The 27,730-nt window shown below is 40.2% G+C and overlaps 1 protein-coding gene across 1 annotated transcript in view; it reads right to left on the reverse strand.

Annotated features, from left to right (window-relative positions):
• The window catches only part of si:dkey-34e4.1 (carboxyl-terminal PDZ ligand of neuronal nitric oxide synthase protein), a 58,851-nt gene extending 31,504 nt beyond the window's left edge, over positions 1-27,347 (reverse strand). Inside the window, exons 1-2 of the mRNA XM_034122658.1 lie at positions 26,882-27,347; positions 25,462-25,533 (exon numbers count right to left, since the gene is read on the reverse strand). Of these exons, the coding sequence (XP_033978549.1) occupies positions 25,462-25,533; positions 26,882-26,986 (177 nt within the window). The 5' untranslated portion in view covers positions 26,987-27,347. The remainder of the gene's footprint in view (positions 1-25,461; positions 25,534-26,881) is intronic.
• Positions 27,348-27,730: the final 383 nt, after the last annotated feature.

Below are 27,730 nucleotides of genomic sequence, written 5' to 3' on the forward strand. Positions count from 1 at the left end.
TAGGAATCCTGTTGTCATTAGAAAGTGTTAGAGAAATGATCATGTGGCCACATCTCTGCCTGACAGGAAAACAGAACATCTACCAGCTAAATGAACACTAAGGTAAAGGCCCAGGATGCGAGTTTGTCTCTCACTCTGTTCTGCTGAGGGTTTCACAGCAGCTGCGTCGGCACGGGGAGACTAACATGTTTCCACCTCGTCAGCTGAGGAACTTAGGAAGTCTGGCCTGTCGAATCAAATCAACGTCACTGTTAAACATGAAGCATGGTTCCACGCTCTTTAGCAACAGGCATCCACCGTGTGACAAAATGCAGGTGTTTGACAAAAAGCTGGTTTCATACAGCTTACAAAGTCGATGAAAAAACGACAAACTGCAATGGAAAACAGCTCTCTGGCTTTTAACGCACGTGGAAATGATCAGTTTGACATTGTTTAAAAGAAGGAAGCTAATTTGTTTTCTTGTCACACATTTTGTGAAAAGAGTGTTACCCCATTGACTCATGGCTTTCTACGTGTAACATTTAATTTATATTTCAAAAGGTTAATTATTACAGTTTTATTTTATATTTTATGTGAAGCACAACGTACGATGCTGTTATAATAATGTTCTTTATCAGCCTTTGAAACAGAAACCATTTTGGGAGAACATGTTTGGGAGAAAAATAAATAATATCATATACGTGTGACAACTAATCGCCTGGATTGACGACTAATCGCCTGGATTGACGACTAATCGCCTGGATTGACGACTATTGGTCGACTAGAAAAATCTTTAGTCGAGGGCAGCCCTAGGTCGTTGAAAATATTTTGATGATTGTTTGACATTTCTCTGGCAGAAATGGTAAAAACAAATCCAATTTTCTCTGATTCAGCTTTCAAATTTAGAGGATTTTCTGCTTCTCCTGTCAAATATCATTGTATACAAAAGAAAATTGAACCAAAAAGACGTTTTGAGAAGTCACATGTTATATTTTTTAAGTTGTGATGGCCATTTTTTGACAAGCCAAGCTAGATCCATCCTGCTTCTAGTCTTTTTGCTAAGCTAAAGGTGTCCTGGTTGAGCTTATAATTAGAATGTGCCCCATGAGTGGTACTGATATACAATTTATCCGGTTTTATTACATCTTGTGATCATGAACATAACGTTATGCGACCAGTTTTTTTCAAGTCTTTCACGCACAAAATATATACAACAATAATATAAAGGATTTAAATATCCAGCCTGCCGTTTACTATCTTCTGCCAAATGTTAATATAGAGCATTAGTGGACATATTTAATGTTGTACTCCAACTGCAGCCATGTGAATAAGTGTAAAAGTGTAGGAGTACGTTGTTTAAAATGCAAGGGTAAAATAAATGTCAGTGGAAACAAGGAAAGGGTAAGAGGATGAAAAATTGAAGATGAGAGGAGAGGTGAGTGGATAGGAGGAGACAGCTGTTGTTACGTAAGGACATCCTGCAAACTGTGACCTTTTAATCAAGCTGCACAATGCTGCCAGGGAACAATTAACTAAACATTATGAACAAGCCAAGACCTCACAGACATGATCATGGAATAGTTTGGGTTGTCTTTTATGTACGCAGGCTAAGTCCTCACTGTGTGAGTGTGTGCAAAGACTCACAGGAAATAAGTGTTATACTCTAAAAGGAAGCTTTTTGGTCATATCCGTTCTCCACACTTTCTTCAGGCTAATTTCCTGCTTGTGTGTCTATTTGAAATGCCCTGCTCTCGCTGCCCTGGATCCATGGTGATTAAAGTTTCAGTCTTTAATTATACAGAAGCGAATCCTGGGAGAGCTGATTAAATGAAGAATAGGTTGAGGGAGGGAGGGAGGGAGAGAAGGAAACGCACCACAGAGACCGAGGGAGACGACGGGGTTTAAAGAGGAGGAACGGGGAAATACTCGTGCTGCAAAGTGAAGTGGGACGTTGGTGAGATGAAAGGAAAGTGTGAACCCAAAGAAAACTGGTGCTAAGTTTAATTAATCTCTATTGCAGTGTGCTTATGAACCCTGTGCAAAACACACTGAGACTGAGAGGAGAATATTTGCTCTGGGGCAAAAACTGAGAAGAATACATTCAAAGAAAGGTGAATGAGCAGAATTGGATGATTTTAGGGACGTGAACCTGACAAAAACACCATCAAAATCGAAAGAAGAGTTATAAGACGAGAGCAGAATATATCGGAATATTTAAATGAAAATGAGTTAGGAAACAAATATAAACCAAAAGGGGCCCTATGATACTCATTCTCAGGTTCATACTAGTACTTTGTGCCTCTTCTCTGACATGTCTCCAAAAAGCTCTGTGTTTCTCATACTGCCTGTGCTGCAGCACCTCTTTTCCCCCTCTGTCTGAAACCAGAGCCCAGTCTGCTCTGATTAGTTAGATGGCCTGCTCTGTTGTGATTGGTCAACTGCTTAGGGATGTCACGCCCCTTTGCCTATCACGTACAATGTTTTGGAGCCAAGCCAATAGCAGCACGAGCGTTACATAGTAATGTCACTCAACAAAGAATCCAATGGAGGTGTTTCAGGGAACACAGGGATTGTTGCCTTTGCAGACCATTTACATGCACAAAAACTCATATCTCACACTACAGGGAAGAGAAGACCCCAAAAAGCACAAGACAGGCACCTTTAAGATGTTTCCTCTACCCTCCAATCGAAGATACGTGTCCTGCATCTTTGAAACACCATGCTTTTTTAGCTAGCTAACAATCTATACTAACAGCAAGCACCGTTAATATTAATAATCCAAATACTGTGTTTTAATACCACTAAAGAGTCAACATATCAACTCTTGTAACAAAGTCTAATAAACGATAACAATGTATTTTGTTTTGTTTTGACTGCAGACAAAAAGTAAATGCTAAAAAACGTGACCTTCAAAGTCTAACACAAACATGCAAAGTGTTATGAAGCAACTAACTACCTTTCCTACCACATCAGTGTCAAAACAATTACACAATGCGCTTTCATAAAGCCAACATTCTGGTGAAGCAAACTGGGATTTGGGAAGTATGCATTTTTTATATTTTCTTTGCTTATCTAAGTGCGAGGTGTTTTGAAATATTCAAGCTTGTAATGCACTTCTATTGTTTTGGTTTTCCTTTTATCAACAGCAGGAAAAAAAACAAAGTTCATGACATGAGTTCTCCCGAAGCCTCAACGTGTTAGAAGTCTTTCAGCAAGGCAAAGAAATACTCCAGAGAGGAGCTCAGTTTACTTTAGTCTGCTGTTACAGATTCTGAAACTTTCTGATTTATGTTAGAGACATTTAGGAGGACAGACTAGGGGAATAACTCAGGTGGAGTTGTAATGAAAAGCGTATGATATATGTGGATTGAACATAAACACAAAGGAGATGGCTTCATATTGAAAGAGGCACACTTCAAAGATTTGCCTTAAAACGCTAAAACTATACCTCCAATGCTGACTGTGACTGTTTCAGTAGTACAGCAAGGCTCAAGCTTAAGAGTGAGACGATTTATTTCAAGTCTTTCTCTGGATGTCTGGATGTGAGCATTTAGGCCGTCAGACTCATCAGTCTTCCCAGACAGCGTAACAAATCTTAGCCAGCGTTGCTCTCTGCAATCTATAATGAAAGTGTCAGACAGAATAGCGATGGCTGTTGCTATGTGCACAGAATGAGGAAGGGGACAATTGGTTCTCAGTGGAGTTTGTGTTCCCAGTATTGTAAATGTTTAGTTAGCTGCTTCCAAACAGAGAGAAACATATCACAAGATCCAACCAGAAGGGGCCACTCACTTTTTATTAGCACTATCTTAGCGAGCTAAGACAATAGAATTTGGTCTGACAGATTCAGAGCAGCTTCTTAGAAATGTTTTTGTTTATAATATATTCTGCCAACATATATTAGCTACAGATACACTTGTGGTATGGAAATTAGACACCTGTGATTGGAATTTACCATGCTTGCAGGGAGTAAGGTACGCTTTTATACGTTTATTTCGTTGGTCAAAGCTAGGTAGCTAGCCTAGCTGGTTACACAGCTTCCAGTCTTTATGCTAAGCTAAGCTAATATCTGTTAAAGTAATTTGCCTGTTAGGTTTGGACATAGTAAATTAGCAAATTTCCCCAAATCTTAAACTATTCCTTAAAGTGCAAAGAGTGGAAGGAAGTCAACATTTAAGGAAACACATCTGCCACCATGATGATGATTAAGCCCTTGACGAATAATCAAACCCTACACACACGTAGAAATGTGGATCTCATGATCCCGAGATCAATATCTAATCTTGACCACCTACCCAGAGTGATATAGAAGGGCAAACTTTAGAGGACGCCCCAGAGGACATGAGGGATTTTAGTGAGCTACACGTGTACATGTCCTTGCAGGAAAAGGGCTCCAAATGATTATGTGGAAGTAGCTGGGGATACTGTACCCCTGGCTCCAAAAGGGAACATGTCAGCAACCTCTTAATGAAAGGTCACAGTTTCCTTTAGTTAATGTTATTTGGTTCATTTTTAGAGGTCTCGCTTAAAAAAACTCATAAAATGGAAAAGTTGAAAAAATAACAAATTAGTTTTTCTTCTTGCCGTTTACGGATATTTTTTTAGTGAATCATTGAGTAGGATTTAAATGATGGGCAACCCCCCCACTCCTCTTCCTCGATTCTGAAAAGCAGAGGAATGCGGGGTGCATTGTGGGTCATTGATGCTCCCTGTAGTACCATTGAATCCATACAGGAGTACACAATAGGCCCCATAGATCGCAACCTAGCAACCCTTCATTACAATTCCCAGGATTTGGGGAGTTCCAAGGAATTTCACTGCTTTTTCCCCCAATTTGCTAAACAAAGAGATGACTGTTGGGAGCTGAGATCACAACAGCTGCCCAACATCTTGGCAAGGAAGAAGGCTTCTCGGAAATCAAAGTGGAGGGAAGCAATTTCACGCAAAAAAAACAAACGTATTATGTAAAACTCCAACTGCTAATTTTTTGGGCAATCAAGAAGCTCTTCTTCTTACACTGTCCAATTAGTAAAAACAAAGATTGAAATCACTGCTGCTCAACTAGTTTCTGTGAGGGGTATTTTCAGACACCACGAGTGGTACTCTTAATTGATCAACTTTATTTCCTTCAAAATAAAAGTGTCACGGTCAGGATAAAAAGCCATCACAGATGAAAATAGTAAACATGCTGCAGGATGAATCAGCTGCTAGCTTTGCAGAGGAATCTATACTCTTAAAGCTTGTCAGGGAAACAGTGGGAATCAAGCTGCTCTGCTTCTTACACTGTCCCATTAGTAAAACTAAAGACTTAAATCACTGCTCAACTAGTCTCTCACTGTGAGGGGTATTTTCAGACAGGCCTCTGCCCTGTAGCTAAACGGGGAGGACAGAGTGACTCCCATGACATGAACTGGCACACCTCATCATTAGTCAGCAGGAGTGTGATAAGGGAGCAATTACCTCGAGAGTCGCCACAGACGACGACCTTGGCTTCGACCAGACACAGACGGGAGTTTTGGTTTGTGCACGCTGGGAGTGTTATGTGAAAGAAAGCATAAAGATACAGGAGCTAGATAGGCAGACCACATTTTTAAAAACCGCTTGCATTTGGATGCTTGCTGTGCCCGTCTGTACCTACATGAGTGGTTCCCGCCTGAGTGCACATATTATGGATTGGGTCTGTTGGCAGCCTCCAGTGAGTGAGCAGCAGTCTGGTCCTGTGGGGGAGACGGTGCTAACAGGAACCAGACAGCTTAAAGGGCTTCTTAACGGGGACTGCACCAACACAGCAGGGTGACACTGCAATATACTGCATTGTAGCGGCCAAATTCATAAAGAAATAAAACAGAAGAATAACTCAAAGTAAAACTGCAGCAGAGGCACAGGTCAGTGAATCTTACGCAGAGGTTAAGTCCAGGCAAGAGAATCCTTTTCGTACATTTATTTCCATGGTCCAATATCAAAAGGTACACTAAACACGTTTCCTATATATTCTTGCCTTGCAGCCTTTCCTACAGCTTTCACTTGAATCACCATGGTAATAAACCATATGCCTATGCTGGTGCTCTTAACCCAACTACCACCTGTCTCATGATACATACATGATCACCAGGTGCCCCCAAACTGCCTTCAAACAACAAAGAATAAATAAATATACATTACAAATAAACAATAACATCAAGAAAGTAAATGTTGAACAATTCAATTATATAGAGCAATACATAACTCCAACAGACATAGTATAACTTTAAGAAGAGGTTGGGACAGTTTTAACTCAAGGTCCTCTTTTTTAGGCATATTTATTCTTAGTTTTAGTGATACTATTCTGGAAGACAGATAAGCAACCACAGCTGGCACCGACTGCCCCGCTCCATCTGGGAGCTACAGCGGTGTCTTGTGTAGATAAATGACTTTCATTACTAGCACTGCAAGTGTGTTTATAGAGGCTGACAGAAAGAATTGATCAGTCCTGTGGTCTGTGTTAATACGTCTGGTTGGAGGCAGGGAAGAAATCAAAGCCCCTGAACTCAGACAACAGACTATGTGGTACTCTTAATTGATCATCATTGTTTCCCTCCATATGAAAGCAGCAAGGTCAGGACGAAAAGCCATCACGGATTAAAATAGCAAAACGTGCTGCAGGATGAATCAGCTGGGAGCTTTGCAGAGGAATCAACTGCACTTTTTGTGGAGAACAATAACATGAGGGGGTGGTTACAATGTTATTTCATGCATGCATATGGTATCATGATTTACTCCATAACATAGATATACTTTCATTATTATTAAATGATTCTATGTTTACCTCTTCTTAATGTATTCTCCATATCAGTTGCTCTTTATTCTTACAAGGGGGAGCAGCAGAGATAGTTTAAGTCGCGGAATTACCTTATGGAAGCCCATCATCTGTTATCTACACTGAAAAAAGTGAAAAGTTGACTTTAATTAAATATATTATGTCAACAGATTTCACATAACTGTATAAGGTTAGTTGAAGCAATAATATACAGTGCACCCTATCAACATTTGAAAGGGAGGAGGCAGCTTCTTCCATATTTAACAGATTGAGAAAGTTCTCCAGCCGTTTGATTAAGTTAAAGCAGTTGGGCTTTCTGACTTTCAATTCAGTAGTATAATTGTTAGTTGAGAAGCATGCTAGAGCTATGGGAATCAAGTACACTTAAAGCTTGTCAGGGGAAGCAGCACAGCCTCATGCAGGCCCGGGCAGGCACTCCTCCAGCGCTGCGCCCTTGCAATGGACCCACGCCTGAGTTACTTTCTGACAGGCAGTGAAAGGACAGCCAGTCCCAGGGCGCTGACGGCGGATACTCAGGGTTAGTCACATGGGACGTGGAGGAAATACAAAGGAACGACCTGAGCATGCCAAACACACACACTCAATGAGAAGGTGCACATGGATACACACTACTTACATCCACATGTGCGCTCATAAGATTTCCTTAGTCGGTTATTAACAGTATTTGATAACCTACAAAATGTTACACATTTTTAACTAATTAACTGAATCTTAAGAAGAAAAGCATGCGCTGGTTGCAGTTCCTCCAAATAGAAAATTAGGGAAAAAACATATATTTGAGTTTTGGAGTGACAAAACTTCTAAAGACATTGCCTTGGAAGGGCATATTTTTCAAAGTTCAGAGACCAAACGATGAATTGAATTATACGGAATAGAATTCTAAACTGCAGCCATACAATATTTAATAATACATGGATTTACTAAGTCTCGTAAAATGGTTATTTAAATTATAACATATACATCCAATCCACCGAGTTAACAACAAAATAAGTAAACCCGCAGACAGTCTGATATAAAAACCCTCATCTTAAACCTCTTCCAAGTTATTACATCCAGTGAATGGGTAGTGTCTCCTTTAAATGCAAATCTGTGTCCTTAAGTGACTCCACTGAAATTAAAATGTGAGGCACAATATATCAGATCCATTTTGTGTAAAATATCCCAAAGCAAAGTACACTGATGAAATCTATAACAATAAAGTGACTGATATCTTTAGATCTTTTTAAGAGGACTTGTGTTACTTCGATTGGATGTTTGACCTTCACTTTGCAGAAAGGCTTATAAGGTGCAGACTTTGACACTGTTCTGATGAAGAGGACCACTCTCTGTTATTTTCAATATGAGTTTAAGGCGTGCACCTATGACCATCTTTTTTGACATCACAATAACATTGAAAGCCAATCATGGTCCAGAGCTGAAACTGGTGCATTTACACTGAGAAGTATTTGTCAGAGATGAAGGACAATTCATATTTGTGTATTCTTAGACTTTGCTTTTTGAGTGCGAAAAGGAATCAATGTATTTTTAAGGTTTTTTAATGCAGAAAAAAACATACCAGGACATCAATTATAATTCAAAACTGAGTATTTAATGCATTTTGAAACAAGGCACCATCTTGTTTAAAACATCTCCTAATAATCCCGTAATAGTAGTGGATAAAAAACCTGCTAAGCGAGGTATGCCACTGCTTTTTATAATGCTTGTATGTAGTTTCATTTCAGTAAAGTGCTTAATTGGCCCAACATGTGAGACTGCCTGGGTTTCATTCAACATTGATCTACTAAAGAAGAAGTATTTGTGCCTCAGTTAGTGTGTACTGATGTGGAAAAACCTTTTTAAGAGATCAATTAAAACTGAAAACCATCTGTTTTTATAAAAGTGGCCTCACTGGGAGGCTGAGGAATAAGGAAAAGCTCTGGGGCAACAGGGCATCTTTCAGCTGTAGGTGAACCTAGGGACCTTGGTGTTACAGAGATGCTGAGCAATGCTCTGTCCATTCAGGAGTCTGTTAGAGCAGCAGTCAGAGTAATAGGATTACAGACCAACGCTGTCAGATCACAGGCTCTAAAATCCCCCCCAGGAGCCAGTGCAGGGGGGTAACCGTCAACCATCTACACCCATATACTGTAAACACACAGTAATGGCCTCTAGTTAGGGCAGGAGCTTCTAGGGTCTTGAAAAGAAACACAGCATGTTAATGTTATGATATATCATTGCCAGTTAATTTGCCAGTCAAGCCGAAGTTCTTTCTAAAAATGGTTTTGTTCATTTTTAAGAGGGAAAACTATAACATGCTCTGGTTGCTGTTCCTCAAATTAGAAAATTCAAAAAATGTCTGCGTTTTATGTCATTATAAAACCCAATATATTGAGGTTTCGGAATGTTTGTCGCACAAAACAAGACATTTGAAACCAACACCTTGAATCAAAGAGAGACAAAATATGAATCAATTAATAAGGGATATCATTTTAAGGTGCAGCTACAATACCCTTAAGGTTATATTATTTTCCAAAAGGCTTAAATAAGGAGGATTTTTTAAGGATAACCAGTTTATTCTTTCAGTGCTCAAATAAAGAGATCAACGTTAACGAGTGACTTTAGTGTATATTGACATATAAAAAGGATATATAATGGATTTTTAACGTAACTTATATGTGGACAAGAGGAAAGCACAAATGTGAACACAGGAAATGACAGACTACAGCTGGTGTGAAAGAGGTAGGTGATGAAAGGAAACCAGGGAGAAGGAGTAAGTAGGTGACGAACGGTTTACTAAAACAATGACAGGTTTGAGGCCAAATGCAACCGCATGATTAACCACACGTTAACCCTTTTTTCAGGGGGTAAACACGGGGTGTCAATCAGGGGCGCCATCTGTGCCTTACATGCAAACCTGGCCCCAAAAAGCCCCTTAGAAGAGGCTTTAGGAGTGTGAGAGAGCTTTCATGAAGCTCAATGATGACTGAGTAGCTTAAATCTGTGTCTGAGAGGACGGAGACAGCTCTTCCAGTATTCATGTAGGCATGACAACAGAAGGTTGGGTAAAGTGTGCCACCACATGGCTCTGATTGATGACTGTCAGCTCCCCTCTACTGACAGCTGTCTGTCTTTTTGTCCCATATCCAAATGTGCATCCCTCCATGGTAGGGCTGCACAATATTGGAAAAAACTGACATTGCGATTTTTCCCCCCCTGCGATATATATTGCGATATGAAGAAATACAGGAATTGAAGAAAATACTTTTTTTTTTGTCCGCAAACCATCCTTTCTTCAACTTTAATGCTATACAATTGGTATTTTTTTAACTATATTTAACCGGATGAAGGATTTTAGTCACGGACGTCTGGATATCAGAGCAACAAGCTGAGCTAGCTCGGTTAGCAGCGCCGAACTGCCCTGGAGAAACACATGAAACTACTTTATACAGTGTTTTTACATTTAATCACCGGGTCCGTTTGCTTTGGAGATTTGATTGTGATTGGTGGTTTGCTGTGCATGCAGAGCCTGCATGTCACTCACTCAAGTACCCCTGACATGAGAGCCGTGCAAGTTTTCCTTTTGTAGCAAGCAGCAAAAGAATTGTAACATGACGTGTTTGAGTTCATTTGCCTACTTAATATTGCACGTCCTGCGATGTGAATATCGCGCATGCGCATATCGCGATTATCGTCACGACACGATATATCATGCAGCCCTACTCCATGGACCAAAGTAAGATAAATAATGGTAAAACTCACAAAATGTCAACAACAAAAAAACAAGCCAAGTAGGTGGTAAAGCTGGGCAATATATGGACATAATCTAAATATTCTGATATGAGACTAGATATTGTCTTAGATTTTGGATCTTCTTAAATGGGAATTGTTGTCTTTTTCTGGTTTTAATGGCTACATCACAGTAAAGTGGTATTTTTCTGAATTAACAGACTATTGTAGCTTCGGACATCACAGGGGGATTTTTTAATGTCGTATTTTATCTGATAAAACAAAACATGAACATCTCGTAAACTTGGGTTAACTAGAGATGTTATTTCAGGCTTCTAATCACCAACACCTCAAAAAAAAGATGAGGGAATCAGAAGTGATAAAAGTATTTTCAGGGTTTAAGGACTCATTACTGCACCACTCGAGGAATTGCCTTTACTCATTAAATCAATATTACTGATGATTAGTTATCTCAATTATAATTGTGTATATATTTTGTAAAGAAATAACAATCAAAAATAAAATATTGTCACAATATCGATAGTGGTATTTAGTCAAAAATATTGTGATATGATTTTCTTCATCTCGCCCAGCCCTAGTTAGAAGGCCACCAATTAAAATCACTATTGCTGAGGCTCTGTGACTTTCAAACAGTAATGCATTGCAGTGAATTAAAGGCAATCAAATAGATCAAAAGCACTGAATTCCTTTTGTGCAGAATCAAAGGACTTGAGAGATGAACAGTAATCAGGACGCAGTGCGATAACAATGATGATTACTGTACGATCTTCGTGATGTTATTACTCAAAAACAAGACTATAGAAGCCGTAGACCCTTCAGAGATATTAAGCTGGTGTCATTTAGTCCAAAAGTGACAGACGTTTGGTGACAGAGATCTCTTTGTCTCATATCCTTTGTAACTGTGGCAAAATGTTGTTAGAGAAGGTCAGCTCAGTAGCATTTTCAGCTGGGATAATGGAGCCAGGATAATGTTGGGAAGTCACGACACACTCCTATTTGATGTATTGTAGGGGGGTGGCAAGGGAAGACAGAGACAACCTGACAGAAAGACAAGAAAGAGATCAGAGGAGCGCAGGCTTTATTATAACCCAAAACGCACAGAACCAGACAAGCAAAAGATTATAATGAAATCCAATTGGGATCAAAATATTCAAAGGAAGCAAAAAAGAAAGATGAAGAAAGTACAGAGTTTGGGCAATTGAGATTCCACTCCAAAAATATGCTAATGCCTCCAGTGCATATGATTAGATGGTGTATGGGTTGTCTCCTCCCTCGTTATATATTCAGCTTTTCTGCCCTGACGGGTTGATGCAAATGAAGATAACAATGAATTCAGCAAAACAACTTCTAAAAAAAATGCTGAGCGGTGTGTTATATAAATAATATAAAGTTAAGTATTTAAAGTCAAAACTGTTCCACCAGTTGAAAATCTTGTCAAAGATTGTAGGTCAACCTTTTGAAAGACTCTATAAACCAGACTACCATAATAACATATTGAGGCAACATCGTCTCTGACCCCAACCTTGTCCTGAACAGTGAATATGAATTGTTACCATCAAATCGGAGATACAAGGTCCGGCCTTTTGCAATAAAGTAAGACTGAAGCATTCTTTTGTGCACCAGTCAATCCTAAAATTAAATACATAATTAAATCCAAGGTCTAAAGTACAATAGAAGGTCTTAAGCTTGTTACTCTTCAGTGATCATGATGTTATGCTAAATGTCTGTTCCCTTGTATCCTGTCTTAATATTTGTCTTTGTTAATCTTTCAAATGGAGCTGCTGTGATGCAAGAACAATGTCAGAATAAAAAAACCTGGAAATGCAGCTTTGATTGAAAAAACGATGCTGCCTCAGTTTCAGACATTAGTAATTGGACAGAGTTTGACAGACAGGGACATGGTCCTCTGTGAGAGCAAGGTTCTGTTCATCTGAGTGACAGTCACATTAGCCCTGTCATCTGGACTGCAGAGAATACGTTATCCTGTTAGCGGCTGTGTGGATGGAGCAGTTTAGAGTCCGTGGGGTGAGCGGCAGCAGTTTGCTCACATCATGTATCCAATTAGAGGATAACAGGCAGCAACCATTGTGTGTCCCCCAACGGACTGAAGCCAAAAACACAATCCCACTGACAAGTCATGGATTCCTAAAAGCATCCAGGAACCACACATCCATCAAATTCAACAGATAGAATGAAGGTTTTAGTGACAACAGAAAGACTGAGTGGCAAATAGTAGATGTAGAGTGCACCCAATGTATAAAAGGTTAATGTATTTACTCTTTACACCTCAAACTTCAATTTTAGAAACAGCTTACTTTGACGCAATGGTGAAAAGTACAATTCAGTCATAGATAAATAAATATGATAGTCTTTTTTGCATCAAATCTATAATTTTGATAAACCCAGCAAAAAATCATGACTAGAAAAACACAATGGAAAATCAGTGGCAAATCAGATACATCTTTTTTGTTTGCCTAGCCAAGAAAAAGTCCAGCACATAATCTCACAAAAACCCAATGTGTCATTGTTACACAATGGCTTTTGTAAGGAACAAGCAAGATACAAGTGACAAGTGAGAAAACAAGTGAGATAGTTGTGAAAATGAATGTGTGTTTGCAGAGTCTCCATTATGTAGTGTAGTTAAAAATGCCATCTCTTTTCCATTTCTTTCCTGGGAATCATTTAGATTTAATTATTTTTGTTAGTACGTTTACATGTATTACCATCCCTAGTATTTGTAATAAGCAACCATTATGTCATGCTTGTGCACTTACAATTACAATTGATTGATATCAGGACAGCAAATATATCTGCACTTTTTTTGCTGTTCCAAGTTTGAATCTTTATGGTTTATTGCACTTAGGCTAAGTTGTTTTGGAAGTCTAAGCTAAACGAAAAATGTAATGTAACTAAAGATACTGGATGAAAATGTGCATCTAGGATTCACATCCATGTAAAGTCTATTCCAGGTCATTATTCTAGAAAAATGTAATATGAGGGCGCTGATCTAAGATATATCAATTCTCGCCAGAACATGACGCCCATATACAAGATGGCGATCCGTAAAAACAAAGCTGTCTTTGCGGTCCAACGGTCTATTTGACAAGTTTTTCATATTTTTGGAGTAATTATACAGTTTCAAACTAACACAAATATTGTTTTCTGGAAAAACAACATTTTACGGTGAAGATCTGCATTTTGGCACGAGGGCGCACACCGAAAATAAGAGGCACAGCGCCCCTGTTACCCGGTTTAGACAAAACCCTGTATTCACATCCTTGTGAGGAGGGTCAGGTGAGGGGAGGATCAGTTGACTATCAATTAGGCTTCTGCTGTGTCTCCATATGAAAAACATGATATTGCTTCACTAAGGGTATTCCAATAGTCAGTAGGAAGATGTTCCAGCTATAAAAGTATGGATTGAATGACAGGTTAATGGAGGTGTTGACAAGAGGAAGTCAGTAGCAAAGCTTTTAAACCCTGACTGCTTCCTGCATGTTTAAACCAACACAGAATTGACACAAGAGAAGGGGAACAGAGTAAATACAGCCACAATGAAAGAAAGTTGAAGGGGAGAATCAGGAGGGAGGATCGGAAGGTTGAAGGATATCAGAGCAGGAGAAGAAAACTTTGAGTGTTGCTATGTAGCACGCTGGAACGAGATGAGAAGACACTACACACAAGACTCCAAAAAAAGTGTAGAAGTAGGGCAGCCTAACTGCCAGCTCAAAAGCCTGCAGCACTTTTCTCAATCATTATCCAACAAACGTAACCATAATACAACGGGCCTAGATGATCTGTCTACTCATGCTAATAAAACATGCCTCCAGGCAGAGGAGTGTGACTTGCTCACCTGCTCATGTTTATTTTGATTAATATGGAGAATAAGTGAAAAGTGCTTTAATTTGTGTGAAAAGGTATACAAATAATGAGTGTTCTGCAAAACTGAATACCAACAAATAATGCTGCTTCTATTAATGCTACTGTGCAGCTGTAATCACATATATCCATGACAAATCAAAACAGGGTTAGTTTCTGTATCTGCAGCAAACTTTAAGCCTATCCCAAATCTGAAAAAGGAGTTGAGAAACATGTTTTGTGGCAGAGCTGGTTGCCAGGGACACCTAAGGAGCAGCCTGACATTTGTGGTTAGTTCAGATTTGCAGGATAATAGCGAGAGGGAAGACATGCTCAAGAGTACCATCCATCAAAAGACAAGCTGAGGAAAACCAACATGAAATTCTACTCCAATTCAAATCTGTTGGGACAATCTCGGTGACCGAGTCAAATTTGTAAATTTACAGACCGGAGAATTACCTTGTCTTAATATAGACACAGTCACTAGAAAGGAAAAAGAAAAGAGACACAAACAGTTATGGTTCTTATAGTAGCATGTCAAGCACTGACCTCTGTAGGTTTGGCGCAGATTCAGCTAATGTTTGTATGTTTACTCACTTAGTTGGTTAGCATGCTTGCATACCAGCTTTTGCCAACCAGCTTTATACAGAAAATAAAGCCAAAGTATTGGGCAAGATGTTGCCAGGGGGAAAAAAGCTGATCACTGTAGTCATTGCAATTCAGCCAATGGGAAACATGAATGTTATAAGAACTGTCCCAGGAATATGTCTCATAATGTCTCGTTTGACAAATAAAGAACCTTGAACCTTAATGCTTGAGATGTTTCACCTAAAACAACAAATGTCAACCTCTTGGTCCATCAAATCAATAGTCGGGGGTTCATAAAAGGAAGTAGGATTCATCCTCTGGGTTACATGAATGCCTATAGAGAATGTCCTGGTAATCCATCACATAGCTGTTGAGATATTGCAGTCTGGAGTAATGCGGTGGATGGACTAACCGACCAACCTTTCTTTCTCGACAGATGCCGTTACAAACAAATACACTGCAGACCTAACAGAAATATCCAAATTAAATGTGTAGGGAAGATGATTCTGCTTAGCATCGAATTGTTAAATGTTCCTATTTGTTTGCCCACCATTTGTAAATATACACACCTTTTCTGCCTTTACAGTTCATAATCCATTATTCTGTGCAAACCCAAGGACATATAAACACTCCAAATTGCACTCACATAACTGCAGATATAATGTACAGGTGAAGGAACACACACAGTACACACAGTACACACACACACACATGTCTGGTCTGTTGATTTAAGTTGTGTTTGTACTCAAGATAAGCTACAGCAGGCTGTGCAGCTGGCAGTAACAGATGACTGTTCATATAATCAGTTTCTGGCTATGAGCTCTTTTGGGACCTTTACACTTTACACAACTATAAGCTTTGACTTGCTGACATATTGCAATTGTCCAAAACAGAGAACAAATAACACAGCTGACCTGGTTTGACAATGCCAACATTAGATTTGGAAGGTTTTATCCAACATCTGTGTTGTGTTACTTTTAGAAAATTATATTTTCAAGTCTGGAAATACTACAAATAACAACCTTTATGTTTATGTATCCAATACAAAGATCCTGAGATTGCTAAGGCTGAAGAGAGCGATGGTCAGGGAATGTCTTTGAAGAAATGGTGCCTTCAGGCTGTGCAGCAGGATGGAGTTCCTGGCTTTAGAAATGTCTTGTCCTAAGCATGGGTGTCGTTTTGGGTGAGCGTGGGGAGATCCGAGTGTATAAGACTTGACTAATTGTTGGACTGAAAGACACAGCAGCGCCTGAGGGGAGATGATGTAAGCATAAGCCTGTGTGTGTGTGTGTGTGTGTGTGTGTGTGTGTGTGTGTGTGTGTGTGTGTGTGTGTGTACGTGTGTGTGTGTGTGTGTGTGTGCAACATTATGCTGGTTATGGAGGCAGGGACCACTCACCACCTGTCTGTCCATCCATGTGAGCAAAGACCTGCTGTCCCTTCAGCGTATTTATCCAAAACACACATACACACAACAGTTTGAAAAAAACCTTATGAAATCAGCACAAAAAAATAAGATACACGATGAAACATTAAAGCTCCCATGTCATGCTTTTCCGGTTATTACCCGTCCCCTTGTGTGTTATGAAGGTTTTTATGCATGTAAACGGTGTGCAGAGTCAAAACCCTCAAAGTACACCCTGTAGCGAGTAAAACTCTAACACAGAAAATACCTCCCCAAAACGCCTCGTTGGAGATACGTCACTGCCCATTTGATTCTTCCGGGTACCGCCTGATGTCATGCGGTACCCGGAACTAAATGGACCAATCCCGAAGAGCTATGGCCACACCAGCAGCGGCGTGTTCCTCCTCCAGAGGTTCGAAGAACCGGCATTTCACAGACGAAAGCTTCCAAAACATTGCCCAGTTTGAGGCCGGATATGCACAGCTTGTTTGGACCGTTTGGAGCAGGGGAAGATCCGGGTACACAACCTGTAAGTTTGCATTGTTATTTGTGTATTTATCAAACAAGACTGTTTAAATGTGTAAACTGTGTTGGACTGCTAAGCCATTGACACAGTGCTAACTGTGCTAACTAAGTTGCTAGAGTTTCCATATATCAACTCTAATATCAGCAGATGGCCTTGCATACATGTATCTCATAGCAGGAGAATGTCTGCATTCACACACACGGAATACTCATACAGTATACTGTACTGTGATTTACCGTACATTGTGACCGTACATATACTGCATGTAGCTAACGAGGCTAGCTGTATGCTAGCGCAAAACAATGTATTCATGCAAGTTACATTGTATGGTAGCAGAATACCCGTATACGATTGCAATTATAAACACGTTATTGCTAGCCTAATATGAACCACTAGCTTTTGTTCATAGTAGTTTTATTACACTGCATTATAGTTGCCTTTCCTCCAAGCTAACGTTCATATCGTGTTAGCTACCAAGGTAAACAAAGCTAGGTTAGCATATTAGCAGGCAAGCTGTTCATTACACAACTACTACTAACGAATCTAAAACAACTAAGTTTCTCTAATATTTTGTGATTTGCATTTGATTTCGTCCAGCCAGATCCTGGCGGACAATCCATGACGTGCTAAAAGGCACTTCTACTACTACTGAGGCGTCGTGCTAAAAGGCACCACACCGACTGTGCGCAGGCAAGATGCGAGGAGGAGGAATGGATGATATACCGTGTATATATGTATATTTATGTTCATTTTGTACATTTCTAAAAATAAAGTTTAATGGAAATACTTAGTAGGCCTATCCTTTCTTCCCTGAATTCATATATAGTAAACCATGATTTGATTTCTCATCAAACAGTAGTAGTTTATAACGGGTAAAAATAACTTACTCTTTGTTATGAGCGGCTCGTAGGCCACAAAGACAAGGAGACATACACGAGTTTACAAAACCACGGCACATTTATTGTGGTAAATGCAGAGATAGGTGGTTGAGAGGATCGCAGAGTTAGTCTTCCTGCAGCCGCTTTGGAGAGAGACTGGGGCCGTAGTGTCCGGAGGTGTCCGTGATCGTGCTGATTAGCCTCTTCAGCTCCACCCCATCGTAAGACAAAGGCCCTGGGGCCGTCACACTCTTCTATAACAACAGTTAAAAATATATATGTATATAAAATATACGGCTGTGCCGACGCCATGATAAGACTGATGTTACGCTGAGAGCAGCCGGGAAAAGCACTGTTATGGCGCATTTCCATTGCAGCGCGTAGCTCGCTTTAAGCGTGCCGTGTCGTGCCGTCCCCTTTTTTGGTTGTGCTTCCACTAGGCCTCGTTCCGGCGCGGCACGGCGCGGGGCCACTTTTTCCCCTCTTTTCTGGCCCTAGAAAATTGTGGTTCTATCGGGGCCAACAAACAGGGCTGAGTCGGGCTGAGTATGCTAAACTAGAGAGAGGAGCGCTGGCAAGAGGGCTAGAACTACAACAAGATGGACATATTTGACCGTGATTTAATGATGATGCCGAAGTAACAACATACTGATACCGGTTAGTAAAAACCATGAATTAATGCTTTGTCAAGTCTGCAGACAGACGGCAGGCGAAAAACCTTTTAAAATTCGTGTTTTTCTAGATGGAGATTGGCTAAGCTAACGCAGTATATGCCCCGACCGTCCACACTCACAACAACGGCCTATACAGACATAAATAAAGCAGCGACTGTATTCACCATGACACAGGCAGTCTGTGGTGTGTACTTGTTTAACTTTTGTCGAGTTTCTGATCATATATAAGGAGCTGTGAGCTCTGAGTGCTCACAGCTAACCGCTGTGTTGTGTTTCTGGATTTCTCATTGAAGATGACGTCACGGCTCCGCCTACACTGCGTTACTATAGTAACTACCCCAGTTCCTAAACTGTAATGGAAGCGCAGCATGAAGTGAGTCGGCCCTGTTAAGGCCCAACGCGGCCAAGCCGTACCGAGCCGTACCGAGTGTGGCCGAGGCCGACCGTGTAGTGGAAATGCGCCATTAGACATGGGCGCAGCCTCTCTGGTGGTTGACTAATCAGAACGAGTGGCCGAGCTGACCAATCGGAGCACACTAGGCTCACAGGGAGGGGGGGGCAAGAGCTCCAACGAGTGGTTTAGTGGAGAAAGTGAATACTGCTGAATACACATGCTTGACAGAGATGCTGTATGCGAAACCAATGTGAGTTTGGAAAATTGCACAGTATAAATCTATTTTAGTATACCTCAACAATGTAATTATGATCAGTGGAAATGGCCATGACATGGGCCCTTTAACTTAAGTGGAAATGCACCAAATGCACTTTAAAAAAAAGTTACAATTAAAAATTCCACCTCAGCAGGAATGCATTAACTGAGGTCATGTTTTTGTGACTCCACTGTCTGCTGGCAAAATAAAATGGTGTTTCCCATACAGTAGAGTGCGGGTGTCGGCTAATTTACAGTGTGCAGCATTAGGTTTAAAGTAAAGTTAAAATAGGGGGCTGGGTCACACCAGCATTTAAAAAAAACAATTGTGAAGAAATCTGTAGATTACAATGGAAATGCTGCAATTGAGCATGTTGGACTGCAACTTACAACATGTTCTTATTGTCAATTAATCTGTTGATTGTTTTCTTGATTAATGGATTAGTTGTTTGGTCTATGAAATGTCAGAAAAAGTTGGGAAATGTTGATCAGTTTTTCCTGAGTAATTTCTCTTATAAATTACTTCAAAGTAAAGTAATTAAAGTAGTAAAGTACTTCAGTGCAAAGATTATAATTCTAATAATAGAGAAAATAAATAGATATTTGAATATGTACACCGTTAAAGTAAAGTTGCCTAAATAAAACAATCTTCAAATTATATTTCCTAAAAAGAAATTACATCACACATTTTGGGAAATGTTCCTTATAATTTGCTTGTCATGATTACTTTAGATAACTTTATTGAATACTAAAATCTTGAAATATACTGAAAATATTGCCAAGTCCACATACATATACTGTGCCACTTTCTGGTGTGACCGGGTCTTAACAGAGCAGATCATGCAGCACTTCACTTTAAAACACTGATCATGTATTGTGAATTAATTATTTGTAAAGAAGAATGGGGGCCCCCCCTTTCTCTGGGGGTTCGGTTAAACAAAGAGTAGCTGCGCCCCTTTCAAAGCTAAAATCACGTCTGATCCAGTACACATATAGGTCAGCCACTATGCTCTTGTACATCTGCCATTAAGCTTCCATGAATACAAAGTGAAAACAATGCCCCCCCACCAAATATGTGTCATGCCTCCCCTAAATAGTGCATATCCCACTTTCACACATGTGAGTGCACATAGAACAACACCCTTCCATTCGTCCTCACTTTGCTTAAGATCTGTTACCCCCCACGAGTTAATCTGTGCTCTCATTTCTCCCCCTGGTTTCTGGGACATGCAGGATGTGTCATTGTTAAACAAAAATGTGATTGACAGTAAACATAAGGTGGGATTATCGTTCACCATATTGTTTGGCACCGATAATGGTCAATACGAGTCCACGATAACAGAAAGATATTCAACTATGCAACAGCTGTTAGGAAATTTAGCATATTCAGTCTCCCTGAGTGAATATAAAGTAAGACAGTTTGATACCTAGAGAAATATTGCCTACGGTGAAAGTGAAATATGGATATTTCTCTGTTCCTCTGGTGGAAGTTATTTATTTTGTCTGCAGGCAAATAGAGTTGACTGCTGCCACAGTGCTGTATGAGTGAGTGACAGGTGGTCCCATAGAGAAGAGAAACAAGATGGTTAATATTAAACACACATGCCTTAGCCTTGCTTGATTATTTGGCTGTTAAAGCATCTCATGGGGTTTTAGTTGACAAAATCCTCAAGCAAAGTATACAATGGAAAGATGTTATGCCAATATTTGCATGCCAGAATTTACAAATATGTAACTGTATTTGCTTCTCTGAGCTGTTTTTGTCCACTAAAGTTTTTGAAAAAATTGACACAAAAAAGGTAAAACTACTGCCTGTTTTCTCACTTCATTCCTCTTGGCAGTCAAAGATCTGCTCCTGACTTCTGTGTCATGACAGTTCTCTAAAAAAACTGATACAGGCTCAACAGCACTATACTGAAATAGAGGAACCCTAAAAACGGTATGGTTTGCTTTTTTCTTGCACGACAGAGAAATATTCCAACTTGAGATGTCCGGATAACCAATGGGACCAAAGGGAGCCAGGCAATTTCCAGCAAGACTCTTGGCAGCGAGAGGACGGAGGCTGCATCCTGACGGACACGAGGGAGGCTTAAAATCCCATTAGAGCCGATGAAAATTCAAAGGGAGGCATGCACAGCCTGCCCTCAGCCTAAATCTATTCCTGTCAGCACTGAGGAGATAGCAGAGATGTGCTCAATTGAGACAGTCTATTCTGGTAGGAGGAGAGTGAGGAGATGGAAAGCAAACATCGATGGATGGAGAAGGGGTTTGAAAGGGGTGAGGAGGCGAGAATGTCCTTAACATTTTTTTGTAGAGGAGACATCGGCCTGCTTGTTTCCCAAGGAAATTCCAGGACATGCCTTTTCCAAAGCAGTGAGCTGTGAGCGACTACACCAAATCTCTCCGTGTGGGATGCAGCTCTTATCATTCAGCCTCGTTAATCAATTGTGGAGGTCGTTACAATGCAAGGGGTCTCTCTATTATAAAGCACTGGAGCTCACACACACATTCATACGTGCAAATACTAAGTGAACTCACTACTGGGGCGGTTTCTAAGCCACCGGTCAAACTGAATGAAAGTGATTATTATGAACCAGCACAGTAGGACCAATCAGACATAATGGGAGAAGGTTTAACAAAACACAACTCTGAAAAGATCCACAGGATACAAAATTGTGTCTTTTTCTCTTTGTTCGCTGTGGGAATGGCAGGTGTGTGAGGACTTGACTGAACTAGCACTGTCAAACCCAGATTCAGTGTTTGTTCAGCGAGGATCAGGCTGCTCTGTTTCCTCACATCCACTGAGACTAAACAGATTAGTTGAGGGAGATGAAACGACTTCGGCTCTGCCAGCCAACAACCCCTCTTGATTTCAGGACTCTAGTCTCTCTCCTCAGTGCCATCAGTTCATTCCCCACTCTCTTTAATCACTCTCCTCCACACTCAGTCCCTCAGCTAAATGGTTGTGCTTCTTTTTTTAAATAAAGACAAGGTTTCAGTGAAAAGAGATGAGGCGAGAGTCAGGAAGGCCAGTCAATATTCAGCTGCACAAAGCTAATCACGTTTAACTTGGCAGCCAACGCAGAGCGCACGCCCACCCTCTAAATGTGTTTGCATTCACTCAGTGTAGGCACAGTGTGGGAGGGGTCACCCTAAAGAAGAGTTTGGCCACAAGAAACAATCTGTGCTTCCAATGTGTTTCAAAACCCGGGGCCACACACAAACACACACCAGGCGTACTATTGATTCTACAAGGCAGTACCTGACTGAAGAAATGAGACAATGCAACTTTCAAAAGAAGTTATAAAACCACAGTTTCCATCTTTGGATAAAAAACTTGATTCACAAGAAATAAAAACAGACCCGTGTTCAACTCAATGTTGATTTAGCCTTTTTATTTACTTCTCAATGTTCATTAGATTGATGCCTTTACTCCTTAATCTAGCCTACAAAATGTAGGATGAACATTTCTCACTTTTTTTTGCAGTAAAAATATATTTCAATATCAGGAAATACATTTCTACATTATCTTTTGATTGCCACTTGTAGCCACAGTAAAAGTAAAGTAATTCAAAGATAACATGACACAGTAAAAATGCCAATCCACTGGTCCAAAAATAGTAACATCTCTCTAGTAAGCAGAGAATGCATTAAACACACAACTCTATATATACACATATATAATACATGAGGTTGTTTTTTTATAGATCGGTCCACTCAGGCAGACTCTCTGTTCACATTAGTCACAGGGGACTCTATGAAGCAGGGTTCTGTTTGACTTAAAAACAAAGATATTCCATACAATAGCCTGAGAGTTGCAACCTCAGAATAGAAACTCATTCATTATTAATGTAGGCTTTCTTTAGACCTCAAGAGGTACTTAAGATACAGAACATGTATGCATCATCATACTCGGACATATACAAGCTCTAATGAGAGTATATCTTTGAATAGCAACATCATGTAAATAAATAAATATAAAAAGCCTGTAATCCTTTCTTGCAGCAAGTCAAAGCAACTTTTCTGCCTGCATATACCTGCACAGCTGCTTTATGTTCTGCCTCGCCCTGCCGTTTATCACCTCCATGATCATGTTTGGTTTACAACTTTATTGATTTGTCAGCTTTGGGAGTTTTAGGAGATAACACACACACACTATCTGCCCACACACACACTCATAAACAGTCTGGCCACGTCTGTCTCTGCCTAAAATATCTCTCTCTAACAGCAGGGTTTCTCAGATGTTATACACAGTCTCACACTGCCTTCTACAACCTCAATCCTTTACACTAGAGGAGCCAAAACAAAGTGTTGAAAAAGAACATGGGAGGATTCCCCAAAAATGCTGTAAAAAAAAAAAGTTTGAATGTTGTGCCTTAAATGGGTCCTATTATGCTAATTTTCAGTTTTCATAATTATGGGGCTGCAACATTTTGAATAAATAACTAATTGCGAGTGTTTTTGAATGATTTTGCAATTACAATGATTCAAAATAGAGATATTTAAATATATTGGTGTGATCTTTTAAAGGGCCCATGTCATGCTTTTCCGGTTATTACCCGTCCCCTTGTGTGTTATAGGTTTTTCTGCATGTAAATGGTCTGCAGAGTCAAAAACCCTCAAAATACACCCTGTAGCGAGTAAAACTCTAACACAGAAAATACCTCCCCAAAACGCCTCGTTGGAGATTTCTCATTTTCCAATGTTTTCTTCCTGGGTATCGCTAGGTAGGGATACCCAGTAGCCACGCCCAGAGCTATGGCCGCACCCTCTGCCAGCCTTTCACGTAACAAAGCTTCCCAAAACCTTTCAGGATTCATGCCGGATATGTACAGCGTAGGGCACTGAAGAACGATGCTGTTCCTACTTTGTTTGGACCAGCGGGAGATTCGGGTACACAACCTGTAAGTATTCATTGTTGTTTGTGTATTTATGATGTTTAAAACAAACAAGGTATCTACCACGACTGTTTAAATGGGTAAACGTTTTTCGGGCTGCTAAGTTGGGGTCGCGGAGAAATGCTCTCCGCAGACCCATGCTCACAGCGTTATAAACCTTTTTCTTACTCAATATCAAGCCACACTTATTGTTTTTACTTCGGCTGTGAGTGTTTGTGTGTGCTCAGGATGAGTTTCGCTTGTTCTCCTGTATCGCCGAGACGCCGACACGGAAGCCTGTCTGCTCCTGCAGCAGCTCACACAGCTGCAAGGAGCTGCGAGCAGCAACGAGCCTCTCAGCTTCGCGACCAATCAGAGCACACTGGGCTCACAGGGAGGGGGGGCAGGAGCTCCAACAAGCCGTTTAGGACAGAGAGTGAATACACATACTTTACAGAGATGCTGTATGAGAAACCAATGTGAGTTTGGAAAATTGCACAGTATAAATCTATTTTAGTAGACCTCAACAATGGAATTATGATCAGTAGAAATGGCCATGACATGGGACCTTTAAGGGATCTGTAACAAACAGAGACCTTTTTGTTGTGCATTTTGGGTGTAGGAGATAAAAGAGGCATTTTTGCCTTTGCAAACCATTTACATGCACAAAAACATATAATAAAATACAGGGAAGGAAAACCCTAAAAAAGCATAATAGGGCCCCTTTAAACTCACGCATTTCTAAGATGATAAATGCACATTATGGCTTTGCTGAGCTTTAAAAATAAAATCATGCTGCAAATTCACTCAGCTATGGTAAAGAGCCTTGTCATGTCTGAAACAAGCGAGTACAGTGAGCCACACTTAAATTACAGAATACATCCAGGTCTCTGATACCACTGTGCTCCTAGAGGAAAACGCTGACCCACTGGGACATGAAAGGGAAAAATGATTACAGGATCCCCATAGTAACACTACTGACTGCTAATGCTTTATGGGAAGAAGAAAAAACAACAAGCCTGGCTATGATATGATAGTATGAATAAGAATGAGGAAATGCCAGACGAGAAATTAAATTAAACTCATGAGTTCTAAAAAGGTTTGATTTGTGCTACTACCCTCTCCACAGGAAAGAAACAGACTGACTTTCATCAAAGGTAGCCATAACATGCCCACACACTGTGTCCTTGAACTTTCAAAAACATTTATAGAAAGGGTAACACAGTATTCAGCCAATAAATCTCTTACTGCTTTATCTTTCTGCAGAATTCACCCCTGCATTGCTTTCTCTGAAGTCGTGATCTGTTGTCCAGCCAGTGAGTGCATGCGTCACTACGGTCTCAATATAAATGTCATCTGACAGACACAAATACTCTTTGGATGTGTGTGCTTAGTGCATTATTGTAAAGAGAGTTCAAATTAGATTACCACAGGACTGTGGAGTGTGCGCTCTTAAACACACATGACATTGTGTTTTCATCTTACCCTGATTCTCCTCATGGCCGCCACGATCTCCATCCGACTGTTGGGCCTGGGCACGTCCAGACTCCCCACATACTGCAGTAAACAAAAACACAAAAAAAGAGTCAGAGATGTAATCCCACACACTACAGCTGAACATTTAACAGCTTCTAAAGAGGTAGAAAAAAAACCAGACCATTCACAAAATAAGATGTTTTCGGGGGGGGGGGGTTTATTAATCCGTTTGATGGTTTAGATAATAATGCACTTTTTAATTAATTGACGATCATTTGATATAATATGTACATGCTGCCATAGTGGCATATGGATGTATTATTTGAAATAAAGCCATATTGAGAAAGAAAACCAACATGGATGAGCAACATAGTTGATAAACAGTCCTACTGTAACAGCATAGAAGGTACAAGCAGTTTTGTGATTGAACTTTACAACAGTAACACTTTTTGTAACCCTTTCTACCACTGCACTCTTCTTTGCCCTCCTCAAAAAAGAAAGAAAAGAAAAACATCAAGAAAGCCCATAATAAAGTAGCAGATTGCTGTGTGAATAGTGCTACTAAAAACAGAATACTGTCAAGCTTTCTTCTCGGAGATGTTAATAATTCAATGACTAGGGAAAACCTGAAAATACACTCAATTCACTTCACTTTGAGCTGCAGTGGAAAGTAACTAAGTGCATTTACTCAAGTACTTTAGACTACTTAAATTCTATTTTGAGGTACTAGTACTTTTGAGTCTTTCCATTTTATGCTATTTATACTTGGACTCAAATACCTTTTAAGGCAAATATTGCACTTCTACTTCCCTTCATTTATACTAAAGTATTTTTTAGGTTAATATCATTAATACAAATCACCTCAAATATATCAAGTCACATAGCCTATGTTGATATATTATTATTGGGTAACCTACAGTACACAGCCGTAGTTCAATTCAGCTCTCTTAACAAGCTGCATCAAGAAAGTGATGAACACATTAATGCTCTGTAAAAGCCAATAAATGAAATATATGTATGATTTTAGTCCTTTTTGCATAATTAGAACTTTTTGAACATTAAGTAATTTTGTGCTAGAATAATGTATTACTTTAAAGTACAATTTTGAATGCATGAATGTTAGCCTCCTTCAGTATTTCTAGAGTAGAACTGCTACTGAATCCTCTTCCACCAGTACTGGTAAGCACCACACAAAAAAGACAGATCTAAATGTTTAGGGATTACATAAACTACAATCTCCATAAAACGTGCAACAATATACCACATGTGTGCTGTGCAGTTAGTTAAGTACAATGCCATGCGTTCAAACTTCATGCTGGGTACCGGATGAAAGGTTCCAGTGCACCTGCCACTCCGCTCCAAAACAACACTATACTGAATTCCCTGTGTGGTCACACGGTTCCAAAATAAGCCCTCTTTTTTATTTCACCTTGGCTTGGAAAGAAATCCCATGCTGGTACGCCTCCTCGTTATGCAGCGGCACCCTTGAGTCCGCCAAATCATCCACCAGGTTGTACCTGTTCCTCGCCGGCATCACGGGCTCCAACCGCCGACCCTCCTCAACGACACAGTCACACCGTTTAACAACTAAAACACACGAATGTCGTCCGGGTTTGAAGCGCTACAATCCCATATGTGTGTCTCCAAGAGAAAGTCCCCGGTGGAAACGCAGTCCATTGTTGTTGATATTCAACAACAAAAAAAAGGTCCCCCGTCCTCAGGAAGGACAGATATGGGCGCCGCTTTTCCTGTGACAATACACCGATAAACACACTTAGGGATTTCCTTCCATGCACAAATCACGCAATAAACACGTGGACTGTTCCAAATTTGCGGGGGAAATCCAATCCAGTAGTGTTACCTCTCCGCGGGTGATGTTTCTCATGTGTGGGTATTTTCTTTACTCACGTCCTGTTGATAGCAACGCTGCACCCGCCTCCCTCCAGAGCACAAAGCAAGCCCCTTATTGGAGCAAAGTTCCCAGGCATGATGCAACCCGGAGCTGGGAGGAGAGCAGTGAGTCCTGCCCTCAGGAGATACTTTCATTCACTTATACCTGGGAACCGGGGAAGATTCACTGTGGGGGAGATACACTGCACAGTGGAATTCTATTTCAACAGAGTAATTATTTTCAAAGTTGTATATTATTCTCATTGCGGACTATTTTTGAAGTAGAAGTATAAGGTATAAAATGTAGCCTACCTGAAAACTGTGTTTGAGTACAATACTTAGTTAAATTACACCAATGTAAGTAAATAAACCTAATGGAGATATTAAT

The sequence above is a fragment of the Trematomus bernacchii genome, unplaced genomic scaffold, assembly GCF_902827165.1.
Source record: "Trematomus bernacchii unplaced genomic scaffold, fTreBer1.1, whole genome shotgun sequence".
Classification (NCBI taxonomy): Eukaryota; Metazoa; Chordata; class Actinopteri; order Perciformes; family Nototheniidae; genus Trematomus; species Trematomus bernacchii.